Genomic DNA, 23961 nt, shown 5'->3' with positions numbered 1-23961 from the left:
ATGGCACTTGCCATGCCAACGACACTAAAATGTACCAAAGCTGGTGGGAACAAAAGGCTCAAGTATGCTGTATCAGCTATACAAGGATACTGTGAAGATATGGAAGATGATGTGAGTAGCCTACTAGCCTTTTAATCATTGGAAGCATTGTTCTCTGGAATAAAAATGATTGAATTGAGTAGTTTCTGCGAAACAATGAAGCCTAATCGCACTCTTCTCATTCTACAGCATGCAGTTGTTGAAGATATGGATAGAGAGACATCATTCTTTGGCGTTTATGATGGACATGGAGGTTTGCCTTCTAACCGTCTTATGAACATCAAATTCAAAACGTGTGTGATGCCATTTGACTGGATGTTAGGCTATTTGATTTCATTGATTTTGTTAAATTCTTTTGACTTGTAAGTTGTAACCTTATATACACTCAAAGAATACTTGACTGTTCACTCATCCTTTTGTTTTCAGCAACATGTACCATTTACTGTGAGATTTGTCATGTAACCATTTGAGTTATTTATATTCTGTTTCAGGGCCTGCTGTTGCAAGGTACTGTGCAAACCATCTGCACATTGAGCTTCTCAAGCAGCCAGCGTTTCATCGTTATCTCGCTCATGCAATTGAGAGAACATTCTTCAGGTTATCAATTTTTTGTAGCTCACTACATTCATGCATAATATATTTTTTCAGACAACATAAGTTACCTCCCTTTGTTATTACAGTGGAGAGCAAAGGACTAATGTTACCTCGTTCTTTGTTCATAGTTGATAGTTGAACTTGTTTCTCTCACAACTAATAATTACGTAATTAGTGTGCCTACTTAATTCTTGCAGAATGGATGTAATGATGAGAGATAGGAATGCCGAAAAGGAATTATCTAAGTATGGTGGTAACAAGCACTGGAGAAAATTTAGAAAGAATCTTTGCATGAGCTCCATCTTTCCTTGCTTTATACAGGTTTTAATTCAATTAGTATCTCTTTATAAAATCTAATATATGAAAGCATGTAATATTTACTTTATTTTGGATGTTTTACTAGTGACCTCCCTACGAGGGACTACTAGTGGATGGATGCACCGCATGTGTTGCTCTGATTAGAGGCAACCAAATAATAATTGGAAATGCTGGTGATTCACGTTGTGTACTCTCAAGAAATGGCCAGGTGCAAATTTTCTTATCAAGTGTCAGCATCCTATTTTGTAATATGTTTGCATGCATATTACTTGTGCCTGAACACACTGTTTATTTCCATCGTACACGAAGGCTGTTGCTTTATCCACAGATCATAAACAATGCCTTCCTGCTGAAAGACAAAGAATCGAAAAAGCAAGAAATGCAACTGTTAGAGTTAGAGGAGATGCCCCTCAAATTGATGATGGAATTTCGACTTCAAGATCGATAGGTATAGTTCCACCTGACCTTTTGCTTCGTTAAGGGATTTATTCAATTGATTGTATTGCGGTCAATATTTCACTTCCCTACATTTCAGGTGACCTTAAATGCAAGCAGAATATCAGCCTGTTTCCCCAGGACCAAATATTGATTGCTTTTCCAGAAGTGCAGTCTGTAAGTGTAGCTAAATTGTGGTGCAAGTGTAATTTTTTCCGACTGTATATCATCTGATGGAAAATTGTCCTTTTTTTAGGAAGAAATAACCGCTGAGTCAGAATTTCTTGTTATAGCATGCAATGAATTCTGGTAAGTTCTTAGCTAAAAACAGAGATGCATTGTCCAACTCGTTTCCTTTCATATTTATGATTTAATTCATAATACATCTATTGAAATGATAATTATCTTCAGTTAAATAGAATAGTATCTGTCTAGGAGGTGTTTGATTTTTGCTTCAGTTAAATATGAATTGCTTTGGACTGGGCCACTTCACCAGTATGTATATTTCATTAGTACATGGTTCCCAAACTGCCGGATTTAAGTCCTTCCTTCAGTTCTATGTGATGGGGGTCGGAGGAGCCAACTTTACAGCACGATGCTAGGTCTGCCTATCCTCTATGTGCTAATGTTTGTAATGTTCAGATAGTTATCAACCTGATGAGACGTCTGCTTTAACATGTCCGTTTGCTGAAAATAATCGTCAGATTTGTTTGATTTGTTTCGAACGGATTTACTGGGTCTGCATACAGTGGTACTCAATGAAACATAGTAATGAAGTTATGATAAGGACCCTGGCCAGCCTGAGTTTTTCTTCACACGGTCAATGATGTAATTTTCTTGACACTGTTTGCTCTATGCTCACACACGTCTTGTACATGTACTTTTTTTTTGTAGGGATTGCATGACAAATCAACAGGTGGTTGATTATGTAAGGATATACTTAAAAGCTGTAAGTATTCTCCCCTCGGCATGTCTGCTCGCTTTGATAATCATGCATTAAAAAGAGGGAAATTTGCTAACAGATTTAAGAAAAGTTTGGGTGCCGTACTGGCGTGTGCTGCTATGCTGATATCATATACACACAAAGTATTCTCCTCTCAGTCTAGTAGTTGATTTTAGTAGAGAATTTCTCTCTATGAATGGTGGGGGTATTTGGCCTTCTTATTTTGCTGACTGGTTTACAATTACTGGCTACAATCTTTGCATCTTCATCATTTGCTACTGCTGTTGTCCTGACATATTCTGCGGTTGACTGAGGGCGTCGAGCTGAGCTACATCTGTGAGTCCCTTCTGTCGCACTATGAAAAACATCACAAAGGGGGAAAGAACATGAGTACATGACTGTCGTGATCATTGTCTTCAAGAAGAGAAATGAAGCCTGCCCTGCCCTCCCTCCTGCCACTGGCCAAGGTGAGGGCTCAGCTTCCCACTCGCTGCTGCCCCCATCCGAGCCACCCGCTGCCAGGACCGGGGCTGATGAGCCACTCGCTTCCAGGCCCAGGGCCCTGCGGACAACTTCCGAGATTGAGCTTTGAGTCTACTATTCTTTCGGGAAGGAATTGAGCCTCAATCATGATACTAAAAGAAAAGAAATCCTCTGAGAGCGAGAACATTCAGAGTTAGTAGTTGAGTAAATTTAGAAGTATAGATTCACTCTGATTACCAAACGGGCAACTTTACAACTTAGGGAGCTGTAGGTCTTGTGTTTAAGGTGAAGGTACTGGAATCTGTTGAAAATAGATGGTATCCTAAAGGTGGATTACTATCATGAGTCACAGGGTATTGGTAGACTGACACTCAATTGTTTGACTATTTCATCTCAGTAGTATTTCTGGATGGATGACTTCACATGGTAATTCCATACCTCAACTAAATCACCAACGTGCCCGGCTAATGATCTATGTTCTTTTACCATGATACCCTTATAAAATTATAGTGATGCTATCTGTGTTCTTTTACCATGATATCCTTATACTACCTATATATAGGTGAAAATTTCAGTAATATATAATTAATCTTGACCGTCGAATATTTTTACACTAGTCTTTTTCGAACACTAGTATAGCTTAGCTAGTATTATTGCGTACCGTAAAAGAACTTTTCATATTATTGGCCGCTATGCCATCGCAACCTTGAAACGTCAAACCATCTTTTCAATGAATGCACAATCTCAAAGCAATTTTGGCATGCCATCAGCGAGTGGATTCAATGCCCTAGTATCGATCCACCAAATTGGACAGGATCACAGTGTTTCGTTGACTGGTTCCATGACCTGGCCGGAAGCTCCTGTTCCGGTCTGGCAAAGGGTGTGAGGTCTCTAGTAATCTTAGTGACTTGGAGTACTTGGAGGGAGAGAAATGCAAGAACCTTCAATGATCTGGAGAAGAGCGTGGCCAGACTTGTCCAATGGATCAAGGATGAAGCAAAATTATGGGGAGCAGCCGGCTCCAAACATTTGGCAGCTCTTGTTGTCCCTCAAGTTTTTGAGTAATCGTCTTATGTTTTTTTCTTCTCATGTAGTTCGAGTGGGAGCTTTTATTCTCCACCTGTTCTCAGCCTCTGACTGAGCAGGATTCCATTCGGCACCTCTAGTAAAATGTTCTACCCCCTTATCAATATATGCCAGAATCTATCCGGGTCTTTCGAAAAAAATAGTGTTCTTACTCCTATTATCAAGTTCAATTGTATTTTGCTCTTTTCTTTTTCAGTTTTATGATCCTCACTTTTTGAAACCGAAGGACGAAAGCACTGTTTGCTGCTATCTTTTAATTCCTTATTAGATGGAACACATGGAACCGAAAAAATGGATTCAAAAAAAGGAAAACATGGTTTCACAGTGCTGCTTAGTAAATGTTTAATGTCAAAACCGGTAAATGTTTAATGTCAAAACCGGTATAAAATCATTAAGACAAATCAACAGGGTGAAACTTTTTTTTTTGAAAAAGTTGAATTGACAACGTTAGAGGCTCTTAATAGAATAAGGGGTAAACGCAATCTTCAATTTGAGAAAACAAGAAGAAAAACATAAATTAAAAAAATAAGGATAAAATCATGATTAGTCTTTAAAATATATGCGCGAACATAAAAAGCCCCCTCATTAGGTCTACTGGTGGCAATGTAGGGAGTGTTGGAGAAAAATATCCCGTTGGATTTTATTATAATTCCTTTTTTTAAAGGTATGCAGGGTATGAGTCCTCATTTGGATACCAGGAGCTAAACTTTAACCTTATCAAATCGGATGTTCGGATGCTAATTAGGAGGACTAAATATGAGCTAATTACAAAACTAATAGCAGAACCCTAGGCTAATTACATATGAATCCATAATTAATATGAATCCATAATTAGTACATATTTACTGTAGCATCATATGATCAAATTATGGACTAATTAAGTTTAATAGATTCGTCTCGCGAATTAACCTTCATTTATGCAATTTATTTTGTAATTAACCTTATTTAATATTTCTAATCAGTTATGTCACCCGAGTGAAACCAAACGGAAAACCAGTGCATATCCGACTCCGTAGCCAATTCCCCTTTCCCCTTTACCATATATCTCTCTCTGTCTTCTCTCTTCTCCACATGTCCCATCGATCCCCAACGCTCATCTAAGTCCAGAACCCAGCAAAGCCCTAAACCCACGCCACCATGCCGGAGGTCGAACCTGACCTCGAGGCTGGCGTGGCCGCAGCATCACACGAAGGCGGAGGTGAAGCTTGAGGCCGATCCCAAGGCCGCGGCGACCGCCGAGGCTAAAACCGCCGTGACGCCGCCGCCGCAGAATTTGGAGCAGGGGACCCCGCGCCTGCAGTGGGAGTTCGTGCGGAAGGTGTACGCCGTCATCTTCCTGCAGTACCGGCTCGCAGGTGGCGTCGTCGCCGTCACCTGCTTCGTGCCCGCCGTCCCGCGCTTCTTCACGTCCCCCCACGTCGCCGTCGATATCGCCTTCATCGCCATCGTTGTCGCCCCCTTTATCGGTGCGCTTGTGCTTTCTTCACAATTATGTTCCGACCCTTGCCCTCCTACTGTTTTGTGATGTACCGTTAATCGCCCTTTTACTGTTTTGTAATGTCCCCGTTAATTTGAGTGCGCTCAATTTGTGCAGCGTTATGGCCGATGCTCAAGTACAGGGAGAAGCACCCGATGAATCTGCTGCTGCTTGGCCTCGTCACGCTCTGCTTCAGCCTCAGCATCGGCATCTTGACCTCCGTCTTCACCACAATTGGTATAGACATAATCTCCTATCCCGTCCCCGCCTTCTGGAGTTTGATGTTTGTGTGTGCTGTGGTAAATGCTGGTAGTTTTGATCCAGAATCAAGTGGTCATCTACTCATCTTCTTGCAGTAGGTTGTTGGGATGATACGGGTGATTCATGGTTCAGACAGAATGTAACATTTAGCCTCTTCATCCCTCTTGTCACGGGTTGAATGATCCTGTGCTCGCTTAGTAGTGCATTGGTGTGCTGTAAGGACCACCGGGAAATAAGAACACTAAATATTTGCTGTCAGGCTACAAGTCTTAAAAAACATGCTGTGCCCTGTTAAAGAAGATATATGTTTGGATGATGATTAAGTCTTGATCAGGGCAGTTTTTTTGTTGCATCAGCAGCTAATAAGTTAAATTTCCATTTAGATGATGGTTTAAGTCTTTATCTGCTTAGAAACTCTACAACAGAACATTCTACATGTTGAAAACCCACCCTGTATCTGCCATGGCATGCCTTAAGATTAAGTGTTGAGTCTCTCTATGTTTATGACTTTCAAGGCTGATTTTTGTTGATGAAACTCATGGGGTGGCTTGTTCAATTGTTCATCTTACACAACTGTAGAATTCAAAATTTAGTTGTGTGAGTTGGTATGCTAAAATATCATTTGTATCTCGGTAATGAACTGTATTTTACATGTCCACAGGTACAGTGGTTTTGCAATCTATGATTCTTACAGAAGTTGCTATGATTAACCTCGTCATCTACACATTCTGAGCATCCATAAGACACTATAAAGTCACCTTCCTGTTCCCCTTCCTGATCACCCACCTCCTCACATTTGTGATCTACTTGACCATTCAGGTAGAACATAATTCAACAGTTTCTTTCTTAATTCTTTCAACAGTTTCTTTCTTGCATGATGCCTTTCTAAATATGTCACTCCTTCCAGGTCAATTGTCCTCTGGGAAGCATCAACATGAGCGGATTCGGTTGCGTTGTCAACGTGTTGTGTTCATCATCCATGACACAGACCTGTTGATCAAGCGCCACAAATTCAATGAGCACATCTTTGCTGCAATATCACTATACTCCGACCTCATCAACCTGGCCCTTTCTTGTCTGTCACCCAGTACGTTGATCAAATAGTTGTACAAGCGTGGCAAATGGTTCTACGTAATATTAATAATTAGACCCCCTAAGGTATCTTGGCCTTTATGGATCTGCACAAGGCAGTCCTAGTTGGTGGGCAACTGCATCTGACTTTAGTCGAGATCATAAACACTCGCTGATCGCTTGTTAAGTTGATGTTCGAGTAGTTAATGTGTTCTCTTATATGTAGCCAGTCATGCTACTTTTGGGGTTTATTCACACCGTTGTTTGCAGCTCTGCTGCTGATTACCTGAACGGTGACTGTTCTGGTTGGTTTTTATTTGGAACAGTCTATTTGTATGCAGATGACTAATACTAGTTCGTTGTTTCTGGAATACGGAGTTTGTATTTAATGTCGCACATACATTAGGTCCTGTTTGGAGAGGGGTGCTAAAATTTAGTCATGGATTAAAATTTAGCCCCCTCAAATGAATGGGCTAAAATTTAGCACCTGGGGTGTTTGGGAGGGAGGCTAAAGTTTAGCACTTTGATTATCAAAAGACTCTTTTACCCCCTCTCCTTTACCCTCAATGTCGGTGTCAAGAATCACGGGTCGAGACTACCGGCTTAGTAAATTTATTTTCTCTGCGCGTTAGGCTCGGATGGTTGTACGAGAGAACACGAGGATTAGATTGGTTTGGGCAAGAATAGCCCTACGTCCAGTGTGGGTGGCTGCTCGTGTTACTCGTACCAAGTTTGCAGTAGGGGCTACAAACGGGCGAGAGAGGAAAGCTGGTTCCCAGGTCTCTGTTGGTGTTTGCTGATGCTCAAAGTGTCTTGAGCGCTAGGGTTCTACAAGAGTTGTTCTGTGTTCGTTCTTGTTTGTTCGTTCGGTCGTCCGTGAACCTCCCTCCCTCGGGCCCCCTGGTCCCCTTTTATAGTGTAAGGAGGGCACAGGGGTTACAAAATGAGCCAGGAGTAAAGGAGGGTAAAAAGGTAAAAAAGGAAGCAAGTGGGCTACTGGAGACGCCGTCTTCCTTTCTTGTCTCTGCGCCTTGTCAGTACTGCTACTGAAGAAAGGCGGTTTGCCGTTGGATCCCATCGATGACTGGCGGTCGGCCACCGTAGCTGAGCACGCGAGTCGCATATGGCGGCCGATCACTGTAGCCGCGCAAGTTGGTGGTGATGGCCGGTCGCTGTAGCCGTGCGAGTTATAGGCGGGAGCCGACCACTGTAGCCATGTGTTCTGACAGGGCTGCGCGGTTGATGTGCACTTCTTGCCAGGCTGCGCGGGAAACCAGACGGTTTGCCCTCCTCCGTTAGACAGTATGGGCGATGAGTGCCCTATGACAGGTGTCGCAGAGGGATAAGGCGGTGCAGTCATAGCCCTGTGCTATCGTGGTAGCAGTGTGTAGCCCAACATTCTGACAGGTCACGTCGAAGAATACGGGCGCCTCTCCATGTGTCAGAACCGTATCCTGGAGCATGCGCGCCCCATCGGTTATGTTTTGGCGAGATTGGGGGGGACCCACAAGACCTGTGCCTCCATTTGATGGCCTGCACATGCCTTCGGGCGAGGCGGAGTCTTGCTTCGAGGGATCAGGCGCGTCCGACCCCTTGCGCCCGGGGTCAGGCGAGGCGAAATCTTGCTTCGAGGGGTCGGGCGCGTCCGACCCCTTGCGTTCAGGGTCGAGTGAGGCGGAACTCCCTCAGTCGAGATGAGGTGAGGCCTCGGGGGGTCGGACGCGTCCGACCCCGTGCCCTTGGGGTCGGGTGAGGCGGAGCGAGGTACCTCCGGGGTGTGTTTGGTCGGTGGAGATTACGGGTGCCGGGGGTGGGCCCTAGCCGTTACGATCGTTGATTAGGGAGCGTAAGGAGGTCATTAATACTCCTCTCCGACAATTAGGGAGCGTAAGGAGGTCGTTAAAATTCCTCCCCGACAGTAGCCCCCGAGCCTTTGGGGAAGCAAGGTGCTCCTCCAGAGGCTGTGACTGGCTCTCGGCAGAGTGTTTGTCGGGGGTCTTTGCTTAACCCGTAACCTGTTTTGGTCAGGGAGAATGTTTCTGTAACGACCTGGATTATTTAAGCCGAGTTTAATCTTAAGACAAGTTCCCTAATCTGGTTGACACAGCTTTTTTGGAGCTATACCGGCTAAGTCTGGTTTTCAGCCCAACCTAGCGCCTTCGGGAGGGTTTATCTTTGGAAAGTTGAGCAGGACACCAAGAAAACTCTTGTTAGAAGTTGGAGAATGAAGTCCCTGCTTTAGCTTTGTTAATTGGACCTTGCTCCAATCCATCTCCAAAACTTCCCAAATCTGCAGTCGCCAGATTGGCCACTGCCGCGCTAGTCCGCCTCGCCTCCCACGCGCATCTCCTCACCAGGATCCTCGGCCGCACCCCAACGCCTTCCGGCTTTTCCATCGTACCTCAGTCGCGCTGCCCACGCGCGCGCCCCACGATGATACCGCCTTCGCCAACCACCGCGCAGGCAGTGACAACTCCTTTTCCCCCGCCAGGCCAGTCGTGTGCCGCGGCAGAGCCGCTAGTACGCGCATTCTCACGTCGCATCGCTCGCCCTGTCACCTCGCCTGCAGTGCCCCTCTCTCCCTCCTGTCCGCCAATACCGAGTCGCCGCACCCAATCCGGCGCTGGACGCGACCAGGCACACCTCGACGTCACCAGTCCTTTCGTGCGGCAAAACCGCGCCTGCCTAGCGCTGTCTTCAGTGCCTAATGTCGTAAGATCCTATCCCCGGAGCTCCGCTTCGCCGGCCAATGGAGACGCCGACCAATCGCCGCCATGGCAGAGCACTCCTTTCTCTTTCGATCTTATCCTCGCGCCGCTCGAACTCTTTCTCTTCCGCGCAGCTATAAAAGGGGTACCGAAGCCTCGTACCGAAGTTCCCTTTTGCCACCACCGCCTTGTCGCCCTTGCTTGCTTGTTCTTCTCCAGCGCACTCGTCGCCGCACACTTCTCTGCTTCACGCGCAAGTGCCGCCGCCTGAGCTCTCTGTGGAGCTCCCCTTCCGCCCAACACCTCGCCAGCCGTTTCGCCTTCCTTCGCGTTGTGCTAGAGCGTGCATGTTGCCCTCAAGAAGCGCCGCCGCCGCTCGAAACTTAGCGCCTTTCGTCGTTTCGTCTGAGCTTGCTTCTTCCCGACCCCAAGTTTTCATCGCTAGGACCAAAGGTAAGCTGCCGACCCCTTTCCGTTTCGCTGGACCCCTGTCCGTTTCGCTCGACCCCTATCTATTTCGCCCGACCCTTGTCCGCCTCGCCCGAGGGCTCGGCTGTATCCTTTTCTTTTGACCAAGGGTATCTGTGTAAAATTTCAGAGACTTCTCTGTGTTAAGTCTGAGGACCTCGGTACAGTTATTCCTTAGGTCTAAGGGTCAAATCGTAAGTTTTTCCCGATCCGACTCTTTTATCTTGTTCTAAATCAACAGAAGCTTGGGAAATTCATCTTAAATCGAGGAAAAATCAGAAAAATGTGAAATCACTTGGGTTGGAATCCTCTTTCTGAGTAAAATTCAATAAAATGGGTTTCACACTTTTCCTGTAGTTTTGCTACAGTTTATGGGCTAAATCTTGCAAGCATTGTTGAAATAACCGTCTAAGTGTCTGACCCTTGCATTTGCATTCCGTGTAGAGCTAAACCTCGTTGACGGCACGTACGAGCTGCACCCGGTGTCAGAATACGGAGTTGTAGCTGAGCTGCCGCCTGCAGGAGCTGAAGCCGAGCACCCAGAAGATTAGTTTGCTTCCGCCCCAATCGAAGGCAAGCTCCGGAGCATAACCCAATCTTTCTAAACTTGCGCATGCCTTCATTTGTATGTATGTGCATTTACGTTACAGGAATTGTTTGAAACCATAGATGCATGACTTAGTTCCCTTTATCTGAATACTAGTATGATAGTCCGAGTAGTTGCAGTGCTTAACAGGACTCGGTAAAAGTCGAGTGATTCCCTGTCACTCGCGAGTTATAGGAGTTGCTTGCTCCCCTTCTAGTTACAACTATAAGGACGATGGATGGGGCAGGGCTCTGTGAACTATTTTGGTGGTCGGTGGATTGCCTCGTCTGTCTACATCAAATTGATTAAGGTCGGAAAGTGTTGGTGTTCGTGATCAAGTGTTTTAAAGTACTAATCTCATACCTAGTATGGGATGGGGAAGCCTAGTACCTGATTGAACTAGGGCGTGGCTTATACCCCTGCTGTCCCTGGAACGAGGTTCCCATGGTGCATCATGTGGGTGCAAGTGCGGTCATAGTACGGCAAGAGGTCGGGACTGTGGAGTATTGCATGCCAAGGGAAGTTTGGACCTAACACGCGCCTGGGAATTGATGGGGACGGCCGACACAGGAAGTGACCCTTTGTGGTGCACGGATGTCGTGAGATTAGGTTCACCATGCATGGTTAAGAAATTCGAATCGATTCGTTTGCCTCTCACAGTTTGAGACTGCTTGATCGCTATGCTACACTGAGTAAAGATGGAACATGATGATCATGTGAACCTTGATGCTTCTTCTTTAAATTGTTTGGAACCTATTTTTGCTTAGCATAAGTTGCTAATGTAGACTGGTTAATGAACTTAGAACCTGAGCTAAAATATTGAAAGTAAGGACCTACTGTAGTCGCTTTTGGCAAAGCAAACCCCTCAGCCAAGAGCCTTGCATGTCTAGAAGTTGGTGGAGTAGATCCCACCGGTCAGTTTAGTCTTGTTGAGCGTAGTCGCTCAGCCTTGCTTGTGGCACATCTTTCAGGTGATGTTGAAGCTCCTGAGTTGGCTGCTGTTGGCACTTCGCCTCCCCAGCTTCCTCCTGGGTGGACGGTCGAGCGGGATCCCTCCTCAGACGGCGAGGATAGGGACCAGTGATGTCATGATCGGCCTTATCAGTGACATCCGACCCCGACGCTAGCTTCTGTGGTTTATCCTTTTCACTGCTTATGAACTCTGTACAACGTTGTTTTTTGAACCAGTGTTGTAAGAAATTAATGTACTCCTTTAAGTTGGATGATCCGTTGTATTCTCTGGAACCACTCACCTTCGTGTGAGCTCTGCTAATTCGGTCCTGTGTAGTGGTCTTATCGGATGAAATCCGACGGACTGCCGAGTTAACTTGATTAAAGCATATGATCGCGGCTCAGGCGACTTAATTGTGCTTTAACTAAGTTAATTCAAGTGGTTCCGCCACAGCTTCGCTGTTTGGCCTAATTGGGGGGTTTCGGGCAGGCAGAGCGCTCTGAGGATGATACGGTTTGGGGAGATTCCCATCGTCCCGCTTATCATTCCTGCCTGATGCCCGATCGTGACCACACGTGTGGTCGTTTTTCTCACGATTCCAGCCCCCGAGCCCCCGCGAGTTGCAGGGGGACCGATCGAGAGGTCGGATCGTCTTTTAATTGTCACCCCTCAAATGTCCGTTCAATGGGACGGAGGGGTTGAGCCGTGCCGGGTTATCCTCGTCGAACGAACCACAGTGCTCGGTGAGCTGCTAGCGGGTTAGTTTGAGTGGAGTCTTGGTCCCCGTTAGGGGGGGTCCAGCTTGGGCCAAGCTGGTGGCATACTCCTGGTTCTGGACGGCCAGTTCATATAGTTCCCGGATCCGTTCGACCGGATCCCGGGGCTCATTGCCTTTCTTCGTGGAAAAACGATGAACTTAATCGCCAGTCGGGACTCGAACGTGAGGTCGAGACGCCCTTGGCTTTTGTTCGCCAGGGTAGAGGCTGCTAGCGGACCCGTCCCATCTCACCCCTTGCTCGGGAAGTGTCCTAGGGCGACTGTCGAACCCTTGGGAGGGCCAGCCTTTGAACCCCTGGACCGTAATGGGCTGTAACAACATTTTTAGCTCTGTATCCCTTTTTACCTGAAGCGGACCTTGGGCCGCTTGTGGGAGACGTTTGTGCGTATGACCTCCGGGAGGCGAAGCAGCAGATAATGCCGGGGGCGTGGGGTGAGGAGGCGCGGCGTTCCCTGCAGTTAGAACAGGATCGTGCGTACGGTTTTCAAAAAAAGCGGGGGTGATGGGATGTACCTAACGTCGCAATAAATGCGATTGGTTCGTCTTTCATTTGTCGCGCGGCCCTTATAAAGCGAAAGAGCTTTCCTCGCTGGTTTCGCCCCGCGCTTGCCTTCAGCTTTCTCGCCTCCTTGCCTACTCTTTGTCTTCTTTCGAGCCAGAGCAGTCGTTCTTTCGCCGCCGCCGACGAACCTTCCCCCTTCTCGGTGATGGATTCGTGGTCTCCGTCAAGCTTCAACACCGCACTCGCGACCGGCCTCGTGAAGAAAGGTCTTCTTCGGGATAGGACCGTCGCGAACGAGTGGTGGTTTCCCGGGAATAAGGCCGAGCCGCACCTGGAGGACGTGTACGTGGTCTCCTTCGCGCACTTCCACGAGAGGGGGTTCGCGATTCCCCCGAGTCGCTTCTTCCGGGGGCTGCTTCACTACTACGGCGTCGAGCTACAGCACCTCAACCCCAACGGCATCCAGCACATCGCGGCATTCGTCGCGCTGTGCAAGGGATATTTGGGGATCGAGCCCAACTTCTCCCTCTGGAAGTACTTCGTTGCGGTTACTCTTTATCAGAGGACTGAGAGGAGGGGAAACCAGACGTGGCTGATTCCGGTGCCGGTGGGGTGTGCCGGTATCCACCTCCGTAGCAACCGGGCCAAGGAGTACATGTCGATGAAGATCGCGTCTTCCCACAAGGGGTGGCATTAGCAGTGGTTCTATGTGAAGAACCGTGCCGACGTCCCCTTGCCGGAGTACACCGGCCGCACTATCAAGGAAGCGCCGGCGACGTGGTTTTACGGCCCTGTCGAGAAGGAGAAGAAGCAGATCCGGGAGCTCCTCCAGGCCATCAACCGTCTGAAGAACCATGGCCTGACCGGGGCCGGGGTCGTCGGGGTGTACCATGGCCGGAGGGTGGCGCCGTTGATGCTGCGGGCCCGCTCGCTCGACGAGATGGTTCCCGGAGCGCCGACCGACGGCACCGTCCTCTCGACAGAGGAGATTTCCGATGCCGAGATCGAGCAGCGTGTCCGGGAGGTGTTGGGTGACAAGGATGTCGTGTTCTCGATGCCGGGGCACCCTCCGATGCATCCGGATGAGGACTTCATCGAGCTGGTGAGAAACTTGCATTCTCGTTCTTTTTTCCTGCATTTCCCTAGTTTGTCGTCTTGACGCAGGGTTTTTAAATTTGTAGGGCAATTTAAACCTCGTCGTACGCTCCCAGCCACTGTTGCTAGAGGACGCGGAGCGGAGGATGCGGAACCGCCTCGCCGCTGAAGCGCAAAAGAGGAGGAAGGACAAGGAGGCGGCGAGGAAGAAGAAGAAGGCCATGGCGGATTTGCAAAGGTAGCGGAGGGGCCCAAGTGCGACGTCGGATGAGGATGATGATGCTGATGATGATGAGGATGATGACAACAACGAGAAGGGGTCCGACCGGCTCGACCGGTTGATGGCAGAAGAGCCTAAGAGCGGCGTGGTCGGGGACCAGCTCGCTGCTGAGGACTATGTACCGGCCTTCGCGCCAGGCCCGCTTGTCATCTGGGAGCCGCCCCCTTAATCGGCCGCGGAGGGTGCGCCGAGCGTGTCAGCCGTCCAGGGCCCAACCCCGCGGGACCTGGAAGCCGCGCCCCAGGAGTCGGCGAGGGGCGTGTCTCAGGAGTTAGTGGGGCCGACCCCCATTCCTCTGCCTGTGTTGCACGAGCAGAGGGATAGCGGCAAGCGGCCGCTATCTGACGTCTTGGGGTCGGCGTCGGGCTTTGGCACACCGGAGTTGAAGCGCGCTCGCCATCCCCGTACCACGGTGAGGTAAGTGGAGGATCCGTGTGTGCCTTTTTCCTTTTTTGGTGATGAGTCGATCTCGCGTTGATGAGCTGTCGTCGTCTTGCAACGTTACGCGTGGTGTCATCCCGCCGCTAGCGCCGAAGAAAGCGCTCAGGTTGTCGGCCGCCTCTGTGGGACCAACCAGGGCTCTGCCGGAGGCAGGCGGCGGCGCTGTTGGTGAGGCCGTGGTGCCTACTTGGAGGCGGCATCCGAGGCGGCGACCAAGGAGAGGACGCCAGGGTCGAGTGCAGAGCAGGTGGCCGCCCCTTCTTCCTCTTCCGCCCTTGCAGCTGACTCCGCGGGAGAGGATGTTGCCCCTCGGATTCCTCCATCCACCGAGGTGATATTCATTGATGACGCGGCGGAGGAAGAGCCGGTGGGGGAGGCGTCCGTACCTGAGACGCCGGGCGTGGAGACGGAGGCGATGGTGGTAGAGGTGACGGCGGCGTCTACTCTGGCGCTGGAGGTGGAGACGACGGCGCTTGCCCCGGCAGCGGAGACAGAGGTGGTGGTGCCCGCTCCGGAAGGACCGTCTGCATCGGTCGAGAGGCCATCGACGTTTGTTGGGGAGTCCTCCCGCGCCATCGTCAGGTCTGGACGTGATCCCAACGCGTGGGGAGGACCGACCGTGCGTTGGGCCCCCCGTGGAGACCCGGAGGAGCCCCTCTTCGTCCTTGATGACGTCGGGGAGTAGGAGAGGTGGCTGGAGGTGCAGGGAGGGCTCAAAGACGTTCATGCCGCCCTATCCTCTGCGATGGGAAGGCTGCATGACGTTGTCGCCCCTGCCGGTCAGGTATGGTGTTCTTTTCGGTGGTCATTTTTCCCTTCTCTGCTCCTTTTTCTCCAAACGAGTTTCAAGCGCAGATCGTCCTGCAAGCCCTCAGGGACTGCAGCCGGAGGAAGTCCGAGTTCCTCCGACGCGAGAGGGGGGGTCTGGGAACGCCTTTTCGAGGAGGTGCGGCGGAACGGGGAGCTAACTGGACAGCTCGCCGCTGCCCCCCAGGCTGTCGCCACCCTTGGTGAGACGGTGGCTCACCTGTGCGCGCAGGAGAAGGAGGCGCAGGCGGGCGCTAGGAGGGCGAAGGACAAGCTCCGGGTTACCACCGAGAAAGCCCGCCAAGACGTCGAGGAGCTCGCCCGGGTTAAGAAGGAGCACGGAGCCCTTCAGAAGACTGTCGAGCGCATTCGGCGCGAGCGCCACACGGCTCGGCAGGAGCGCGACGCGGCTTGCCAAGAGCGTGACACGGCTCGGCAGGAGCGCGACGTCGAGGCGGGTTGGAAGGTCGAGGCCGAGCGGGTGGCGGCCGATCTTGTGGAAGAGGTCAGCCAGCTCCGGGGGACAAGTGCAGGGGCTTCAGGCCGCGGTGTCCCAAGGGCTTGTCCGGGAACGTGAGCAGCGAGCCCGCGCTGATGGTAAGGACTTCATCATCCTTTTTCCTCTTGCTTGTCCCGGCGCGTACCGCTAGTCCTGATTTTTTCTTGTGGTTTCAGCAGGCCTTGATGGCGACCTTGCCCGGTTGAGAGCCGCCACTGATGAGGAGCACGTCGAGCTCGCCAACCTGCGGAGCGCCGTTGGTATGGTCTGTGAAGACCTTGGAGTCGTCCAGGAGGAGGGGACGAGCTCGCTGGCGGCTCGTGTCCTCGGGACGTACCGGCGGGCGCGCAAGGTTGCTCGGGACGCGCTCCGCATCAGCGTGAAGCGGGCCTTTGGCGTCTTCAGCTCCCACTACGCCGGCCTCAACTTCCAGCTGATGAGCGAGGGCTACGCCTCCGGCTATACTGAAGCCGAGCTGGACGAGGTCGACGCGTCGGTGGCTACTCCCGCGCAGGCCTTGGCGTGGCTCTTGGAGGAGGAGGCAGTCCTGCCTGAGCGTCCTTGAGATGCTGTATCGGGCAAAGGTGCCCCCAAAAAATGTAATGAATTAAGTAAACTTAATCTTGTTTTTGCGATGGATAGAGAAGCCTTTTTGTTTATACAGTTTTCGAAAAAGGTTTTCAATCCTCTTTCTATGTTATGGGTTCGGAAAGATCAAAATGCAAGTCGGACAGGTCGGGAAGCGCCGATGAGCAAAGGCACCGTAGCCGTCGGAGGCGTAGGTTTCTCGCAGTCTGATCGGTCTTGCCGAGCGTCGTTCGCACACTCTTCTCCTCCCGCGCCCAAACGTTTAGGAAGAGGGTCGGTTTGGAAAAAAGTGGTGTTTTTAGAAGACGCCAAGTGTCTTGAGCTAGAGCCCTTGACAGCCCCCGAGGGATATTCGACCCTAGGCGAGAGCCAGGGTCGGATATCCCTAAGCTTGGAAAAAAACTTTAGCGAAAGCGACCCGAAACAGCTTTTTCCACAAACAAATAGTAGAAGTTTATACATAACTTCAGAAATGACAACTAGGGGTAGAAGTGACTTAGCTGTTCGATGTTCCAAGCGTTGGTGAGGATTTGCCCGTCGGGGGTCGCTAGTTTGTACGTGCCTGGTCGCAGTACTTGCGCAACGACAAACGAACCTTCCCACGGCGGGGTCAGCTTGTGCCGACCCTTGTTGCTCTGGATGAGGCGGAGCACCAAGTCGCCGACGTTGAGGGCCCGGCCCCATACCTTACGGCTGTGGTACCATTGCAAGGCTTGTTGGTACTTGCCCAAGTGTAGCAGGGCCACGTCTCGTGCTTCGTCTAGCTGGTCTTGCGCGTTCGTGAGGGATGTTTGGTTCCCTTGTTCGTCGTACGCCCTGACCCTCGGTGACCCATACTCCAAGTCGGTGGGGAGGATCACCTCGGACCCATAGATCATGAAGAAAGGGGTGAAGCCGGTTGCGTTGCTGGGGGTCATCCTCAGGCTCCATAGGACCGCGGGGAGTTCCGCAACCCATCGGCCATCGAACTTGTTGAGGCGGTTGAAGATCCGTGGCTTGAGACCCTGGAGTATCATGCCGTTGGCCCGCTCAACTTGTCCGTTCGTACGGGGATGTGCCACGACCGACCAGTCCACACGGATGCGGTGATCGTCGTAGAAATTGAGCAATTTTTTCCCGGTGAACTACGTGCCGTTGTCCGTGATGATGGAGTTGGGGATTCCGAAGCGATGAGTGATGTCGGTAAAGAATTGCACCGCTTACTCGGATTTGATCTGCACGATCGGTCGAGCCTCGATCCACTTCGTGAATATGTTGACGGCGACGAGTAGGTGGGTGAAGCCGTCGGGCGCTTTCTTGAAGGGCCCGACAAGGTACAGACCCCAAACCGCAAAGGGCCATGTGATGGGGATGGTCTGGAGTGCTTGGGCAGGCAGACGATTCTGCCGGGTGTAGAATTGGCATCCCTTGATGGTGCGTACCACACTGGTGGCATCGGAGATCGCCGTTGGCTAGTAGAAGCCTTGTCAGAAAGCGTTCCCAATGAGGGTTCTTGGTGCGGCATGGTGACCCAAGCCCCGGCGTGGATGTCATGGAGCAGCGACCTTCCTTGCTCGGAGGGGATGCAGCGTTGTAGGATCCCAGTATGACTTCTCTTGTAGAGCTCTCGGTCGATCATGATGAAGGACTCGGCACGACGGGCAATCCTCCGCGCTTCCGTCTTGTCCGTCGGGAGTGACTCGCGGATGAGGTAGTCGAGGTACGAAGCTCTCCAGTCAGGCAGAGGGTCCGGCCTATTTGCCAGTTTTGCGTCAATCTCCATAACCTTGGGGTCGGAGGGGGCGGCCTCTGGGTCCGGGATAGGTGGGTCGTTGCCGGCCTCTCCCGGTTCTTCATAGAGGACCGAGGGCTTATGCAAGTTACTAACAAAGACGCCAGCGGGGACTGGCCTCCGGTCGGATGCTGCCTTTTCCAGTTCGTCGGCTGCCTTGTTGAAGCGTCTTGCGACGTGGTTGAGCTCGAGACCGTCGAACTTGTCCTCGAGCTGGCGGACTGCGTGGCAGTACGCCGTCATCTTGGGGTCGTGACAGCTTGACTCCTTCATGACTTGGTCGATGACTAGCTACGAGTCGCCTCGGATGTCAAGCTATCGGATGCCCAGCTCGATGGCGATGCGGAGCCCATTGACGAGAGCCTCGTATTCGCCTCAACCCAATGCACATCAACTCTTCGCATCCCATACCAGCAATACAATCCACCAGAACACAGGACGTAGGGTATTACTCTCCGGATGTCCGAACTTGTCTAAACCTTGCGCCCTTATGTTACCATTCAAGCTCTTGATCTTGTGATCTCCCCCGCCTACAAATCTACCACCTGGGTAACCTCCTGATAGACTGTCGGTCACTAAATCCGATAATTACCGTGGAATATTTGATGGGGGACTTCTGGGTGCTTAATAGCTCCGTGCAATTTTTTAAGAAAAAACATAGCTTTCCAATAAAAAAGATAGATTTGAAGAAATTCGGACAGAAAGAAAACTCCCCAATATTTATTACCCCCTCCATTTGTATTTATAAGGTGTAAATAAAAATTAAGATTACAATTTTATTTTTATTTATTACTCCCTCCATTTTTATTACTCCATCCATTTTTATGTGTACATGCATATCAAGATTTAAACTTTACAATATTTGATAATAATTTAACTATTACTTTTTTATTATTATAATGTACCGCTACAATAGTTATAAGTTTATAAACATAAATAATATAATATAAGATAAATGAATAGTCAAAGTGTTATTTAAAAGATCGTATATTAATAGATCTAAGCAAATAGCCGAGTCGGGCCGGCAAAAAGCTAGTTTTTTTCGAGCCCAAAATCTCCACCCAACCCAACATTAACTCCACCGGACCAACAAAATCGTGCTGGGCTCGAGCTCGGACCAGCCCGCCCATAATTTTCTAGTGGAAATTTAATTTATTTTATTATTCGGGTCAGGTCGTCGGGCTGGGTCTATTTTGCTCAGATTCACTGCTTACGAACTTAAATGGAGAGAGTATTGACGACGGCGGTGAAGAGAGCGGTCGTCCTATCGTGATCGGACGGTAACGAATCGGCCACTGCCGTAGCAGTAGCTCCCTAGCAGTGGCTCCTGCCGTCAGCGAGGACCAGGCCGCGGGCGCACGCACGTGCTTCCTCCCATTCGGACCGAGACCTGATTGGGGGCACCGTCCGGGCGGAGAACGCGAGTACCCCCAAATCCCCCATCCCCGAACCCCTCCCCTCCGCAGTAAACCCGCCGTTCTTCGCCGGAGCTCCCCGGCCCCAGCCCCAGCCCCAGCCCCAGCCCCAAGCCTCAGCCCTCGTCCTCTCCATCTCTTCCGAGGCCGCCGTTCGGGGCCGCCCGCATGCTCGCATCCTAGACACTGAGCCGGCGCGGGGAGGAGATCCGTCCGGGCTCGAATCGGTTTCTTCGCTCGCTGGTGAGTGACCTCGGCTAGCTGGACGGGTTGGTCTGGAGATTACTTTGTTCTAGGGAAACCACCTCTTTGCTGCGAGTGAGAGCAATTGCATCCAAATCATCCACTATCTCTCTGTTCAACCGGGTTCCATTTGCTTGCTGCGTCTGCGTGGCAGTCTAATTCATCCACGCATGGTTTAATTAGGTTCTTCAGTGCGCAAGATCGATCTGCCTTAGGCACGGGTGCTGTTCATTTTCTAAATTGCCATGCCCGCATTAACCCTGGCTCTGTGCATAGGGTTTTTTGCAGACTCTTCTGTCGTCTCTAAATTTCATCTTGACATTCCTATGGAATAATTTGCGGGTGGATAGGTTACTGTTCGAGTTTGTTTATGTTCTTTGATCTAATGGTTTGTGTTAGGCTAGGCCAACCATTGAGATGTGTTCCTGGTGCTGAGATCTGCTTGTTGTATTGGGTCGACAATTGAGAATCCATAGAGTGGAATGTTTAACGAGGAATATGCAGCTTTATCTTGTGTGCATTATGCTACACATAACAGTCTCTTTTTCATTGGAGCATAAAATAAGCAATCACAACTGCACCTTAAAGCTCATTAATCTGAATTCAGGGATTCTTCTTGAATCTGTGCCATACAAACAGTTTGTAACTTGTTCTGAAAGATTGTTCTAGCTATTCTTGCCTATGAGGTAGTATAAGCCTTTATTGCCTAATTTTAATCAAGTTGGTTGGTTTGCTTATGCAGACCAGGATATCTTGCATCATACTACTATTATTCATGCAATATTTGAGCTTTTTGAGTCCTAGATGTAACTCCTATTATAATTCAGGCCACCTAACTAAAAGGAAATTAAGTAAAGAACTCCTCCTGTATTACATATATAACCTTTCATTTCCTTTTTTTTGCATTGGTATTTGTCCCACAGCTAGTATCGACCAAATATGCGTCTCTCATTTTAGACCATCAGATTAGGGTTGTTGAATGTATATTCTGAGTCCAAAGCATCTCAAAAATCTTTCAGAGCTACTGCTGATTTTGCATAGCAATAAGGGACAGAAATTGAAAGTGCATTATCATCTAAATGAATTGACTATAGTTGGCATCACTCGCGAAAGAATAAATAAGTAATGATGCCTCATTCATCTTTATTTATGTTCAGATTATTTTCTTTTTATTGCTTGCACTCAGCTGTATATTGTTGTTAATTCTGTGCTACAATTTTCTAGCCATATTCATAGTGAATTGGGCATCTCATGTTGTTTACATGATGTGTGCATTTTTGACATGGGAACCATTCTTCTGTTCATAGCATGGAATTCTAACATTTACCAACTGCAGGTACCTAGGTTCTAACAATTTGCACAAAACCTATGGAAAGTTCTAAATCTCCTCAATCATCAAAGAAGAGTCGGGTTGTTGTGCCCTCTGATATTAATGGCCCCCGATTTGAAAATGATGACTTTTCTTCTGAAAGCGCATCAAATCAAATGGTCGTTTTCAACCATGAAGCAGGAGATAAAGAGCAGGACGAACTAGGAGAAAACCGCTCGCAGAAATCAGTCATAACAAGGGGGATATCGCCATCTATTGGGGCATTCACAGTCCAATGTGCTAAATGTTTCAAATGGAGACTTATTCCAACAAAACAGAAGTATGAAGAAATTCGTGAACGCATTATACAGGAACCTTTTGTATGCAAACGAGCTCGTGAGTGGAGACCCAATGTAACATGCAATGACCCAGAAGATATATCTCAGGATGGAAGCAGGCTTTGGGCTATTGACAAACCCAATATTGCACAGCCCCCTCCTGGATGGGAAAGGCAGATCAGGATAAGGGGTGAAGGGGGCACCAAATTTGCTGATGTGTAAGTAATGCTTTTCTCTCAGTACTGAATTGCTCTGATCTTATTCTCTTTTGCAAGGCAATTTAGTTCCAATTTTTATTGGCTCCCATCTTTCCTTTCAAATCATCATCAGTTAGAAAACAACCCAAAACATAGGTGCTTACATTTACTTGTGCTTGCATTTTGGTTGGGACATTATGATTTTTCTAAAATGTTCTCCAAAATATCATGGAGATAGGAAAAGTTCTACATGCATGCCTGCAGTATTGTTGGTACAATTCGTTACATGTGGAACATACAAAGTTATATATTTCTTACTGCATTTTCTGAACTTGATAGTTTGCGCAACCTTCAATTTGTTTTCAGGTACTATACCTCTCCTACTGGAAGGAAGCTAAGGTCTCTGGTTGAAATTGATAGGTACGCCATTCTAGTTGTTTCTTCAATACATCCTCGAATGCCATTCTTTATCCACTGAGCTTTAGATTTTTCCTGAAATTGCATTGTGAAAAGTTGCAACATCTTGAATTCTTGATGCAGAACTTACACAACAAATATTGTTTGTTTTTTTATAGTTTTTATGAGTAGATATCCCAAATGATTAGTATGCGGATGTTAATTATATCAGTTATGCACTGCATCAGTTATTTATTATTTCTGAATTTTTTACATATATCCACCTGTCTGTCTTAAAGTCTCCATGTCTTTGGCAGGTTCCTCCAAGAGAATCCGGAGTATGTTGCACAGGGTGTAACTTTAGCTCAGTTTTCATTCCAGATACCTAGACCTCTGCGGCAGGACTATGTCAAAAAGAAACCGAAGTTGGTAAATCCAAGTGATGAAGCAAGTACAGTCATCTCCAAGTCTTTTCAACCAGAAGAAGGTCCGTAATTGTGTATCGACAAACTAATAATAACTTGCCAATATAGTGCATGACTATTACTCTTAGATAAAGTTTTCCATATGAAATCATGAATGATATGGCCTCAAATATATGGGCAGACTAGCAGAGGTTTGGAAAATATACAATTGTAGCTATCTGGGTTCCGGACTACTTAAGCAGATTGAATCCCTGATTATATATGGGAGTAGTAAATTTATTTAACCTGTTGGAATGGTGTTGTGGTACATAAGAATTCAAAATGAATTTCTTGTGGGGCTATTTCGGTGGTGGGGATTTTTTGGGAAAACTGTTTCCACCCAAAACTATCCAAACAGTCTTGCTAACTACCATATGTTGACTATGTTTTCACTGCAAATTGCCCAGTAATATCCTGGGATCTCTATTGTAGATGCTAACAGGCCTACATTCTTCACGTCAAACCATTGCTCATCATGGTTACTTACTGTTAAGTGTTAACTTATGCAGCAAGTTCTCTTCCGCATTTTAATAAAAAGCCTAATTAGCTCTGTCAATTGGTTGCTGTTTGTTGTAGTATGTGCACGGCTAGACTCATTATAATTTTCTGATTCCACATTTGAACTTTTCATTTCAGTGAACCCCATATCCTGGGCAGTTCCTACAGCACATGAGGGGGATGCTAGCGAAGAAGCTTCTCACGCTGATGAGACAATTGGATCAGAAGAGATAGAGCTAACCCGGAAGAGAAAAACAGGAAGTTCTTTGTCAGAAGAGTCAAACCATCTCTCTGATGAACTGAAACCAAAGTTGGAGGATGCTCAGAACGGAGACACATCTACCTGAAAAGTATTAGTGGCTGATGTTGTAATGCCAACTGCCCCCTTTCATGGTTTTACGGGCCCGCTTCCCCTCTATTTGCTTTCCATTGCACTTGGGAGTCGGTTTCTCTGTTTTGTGAGGCCACACTAGCCTTACATGTAGTTAAAAGCACAGAGGCTGGCTGACCTGAAATCCGACACTTTGGGGGCAGCAGCTTAACGAAATGTTTGTATCAGAGTTGAGAGCCGTATGGAACTCCTGCGGATAAGTATGTTTGTTACCATGTACTTAGCTAGGAGAACCAACTTATGTAAGATTAGTGTTTTTCACGATCTTTCTTTGTGTAAGATGAACTGTCGTAGCGACCTAGTTCTGCTGAATGTCAGATTTTAATCTCATGTTCTTTTTGTTAGATGGACCAGCAGCAGTGGTGGTGAAATGTCAATGCCAGTGCTATTGCATTTCTTAAAACGTTTCTGATTCGGCGGTGTGATCCTATCTTTAGCACATAACAATCACGTAGAAACATGACACATTTCCTCCTCTTTCAGTTGCTGTGTTTTGTTGTTTAATGAATTAACATAAACGGAAAGGGA

At 48.4% G+C, this 23961-nt stretch overlaps 2 protein-coding genes and 1 pseudogene across 2 annotated transcripts; 2 read left to right on the top strand and 1 right to left on the bottom strand.

Moving 5' to 3' along the window:
* On the top strand, window positions 1–7080 carry LOC117844318 (probable protein phosphatase 2C 42; annotated as a pseudogene).
* Window positions 7081–16890: 9810 nt separating this feature from the next.
* Window positions 16891–17427, bottom strand: LOC117844317 (uncharacterized). The gene has a single exon (XM_034725052.1). It carries the CDS (start codon window positions 17425–17427, stop codon window positions 16891–16893), a length of 537 nt encoding a protein of 178 aa, XP_034580943.1.
* Window positions 17428–19621: 2194 nt separating this feature from the next.
* Window positions 19622–23777, top strand: LOC117843844 (methyl-CpG-binding domain-containing protein 2). Its single transcript, XM_034724572.2, has 5 exons — window positions 19622–19840; window positions 21177–21705; window positions 22051–22104; window positions 22398–22567; window positions 23181–23777. Exons 2-5 carry the CDS (start codon window positions 21209–21211, stop codon window positions 23387–23389), a joined length of 930 nt encoding a protein of 309 aa, XP_034580463.1. The 5' UTR covers window positions 19622–19840; window positions 21177–21208; the 3' UTR covers window positions 23390–23777.
* Window positions 23778–23961: the final 184 nt, after the last annotated feature.

This window comes from Setaria viridis, chromosome 2 (assembly GCF_005286985.2).
Source record: "Setaria viridis chromosome 2, Setaria_viridis_v4.0, whole genome shotgun sequence".
In the NCBI taxonomy this organism is placed as follows: Eukaryota; Viridiplantae; Streptophyta; class Magnoliopsida; order Poales; family Poaceae; genus Setaria; species Setaria viridis.
The sequence above is the reverse complement of the archived record's forward strand: the minus strand, read 5'-3'. Positions and strand labels throughout refer to the sequence as shown.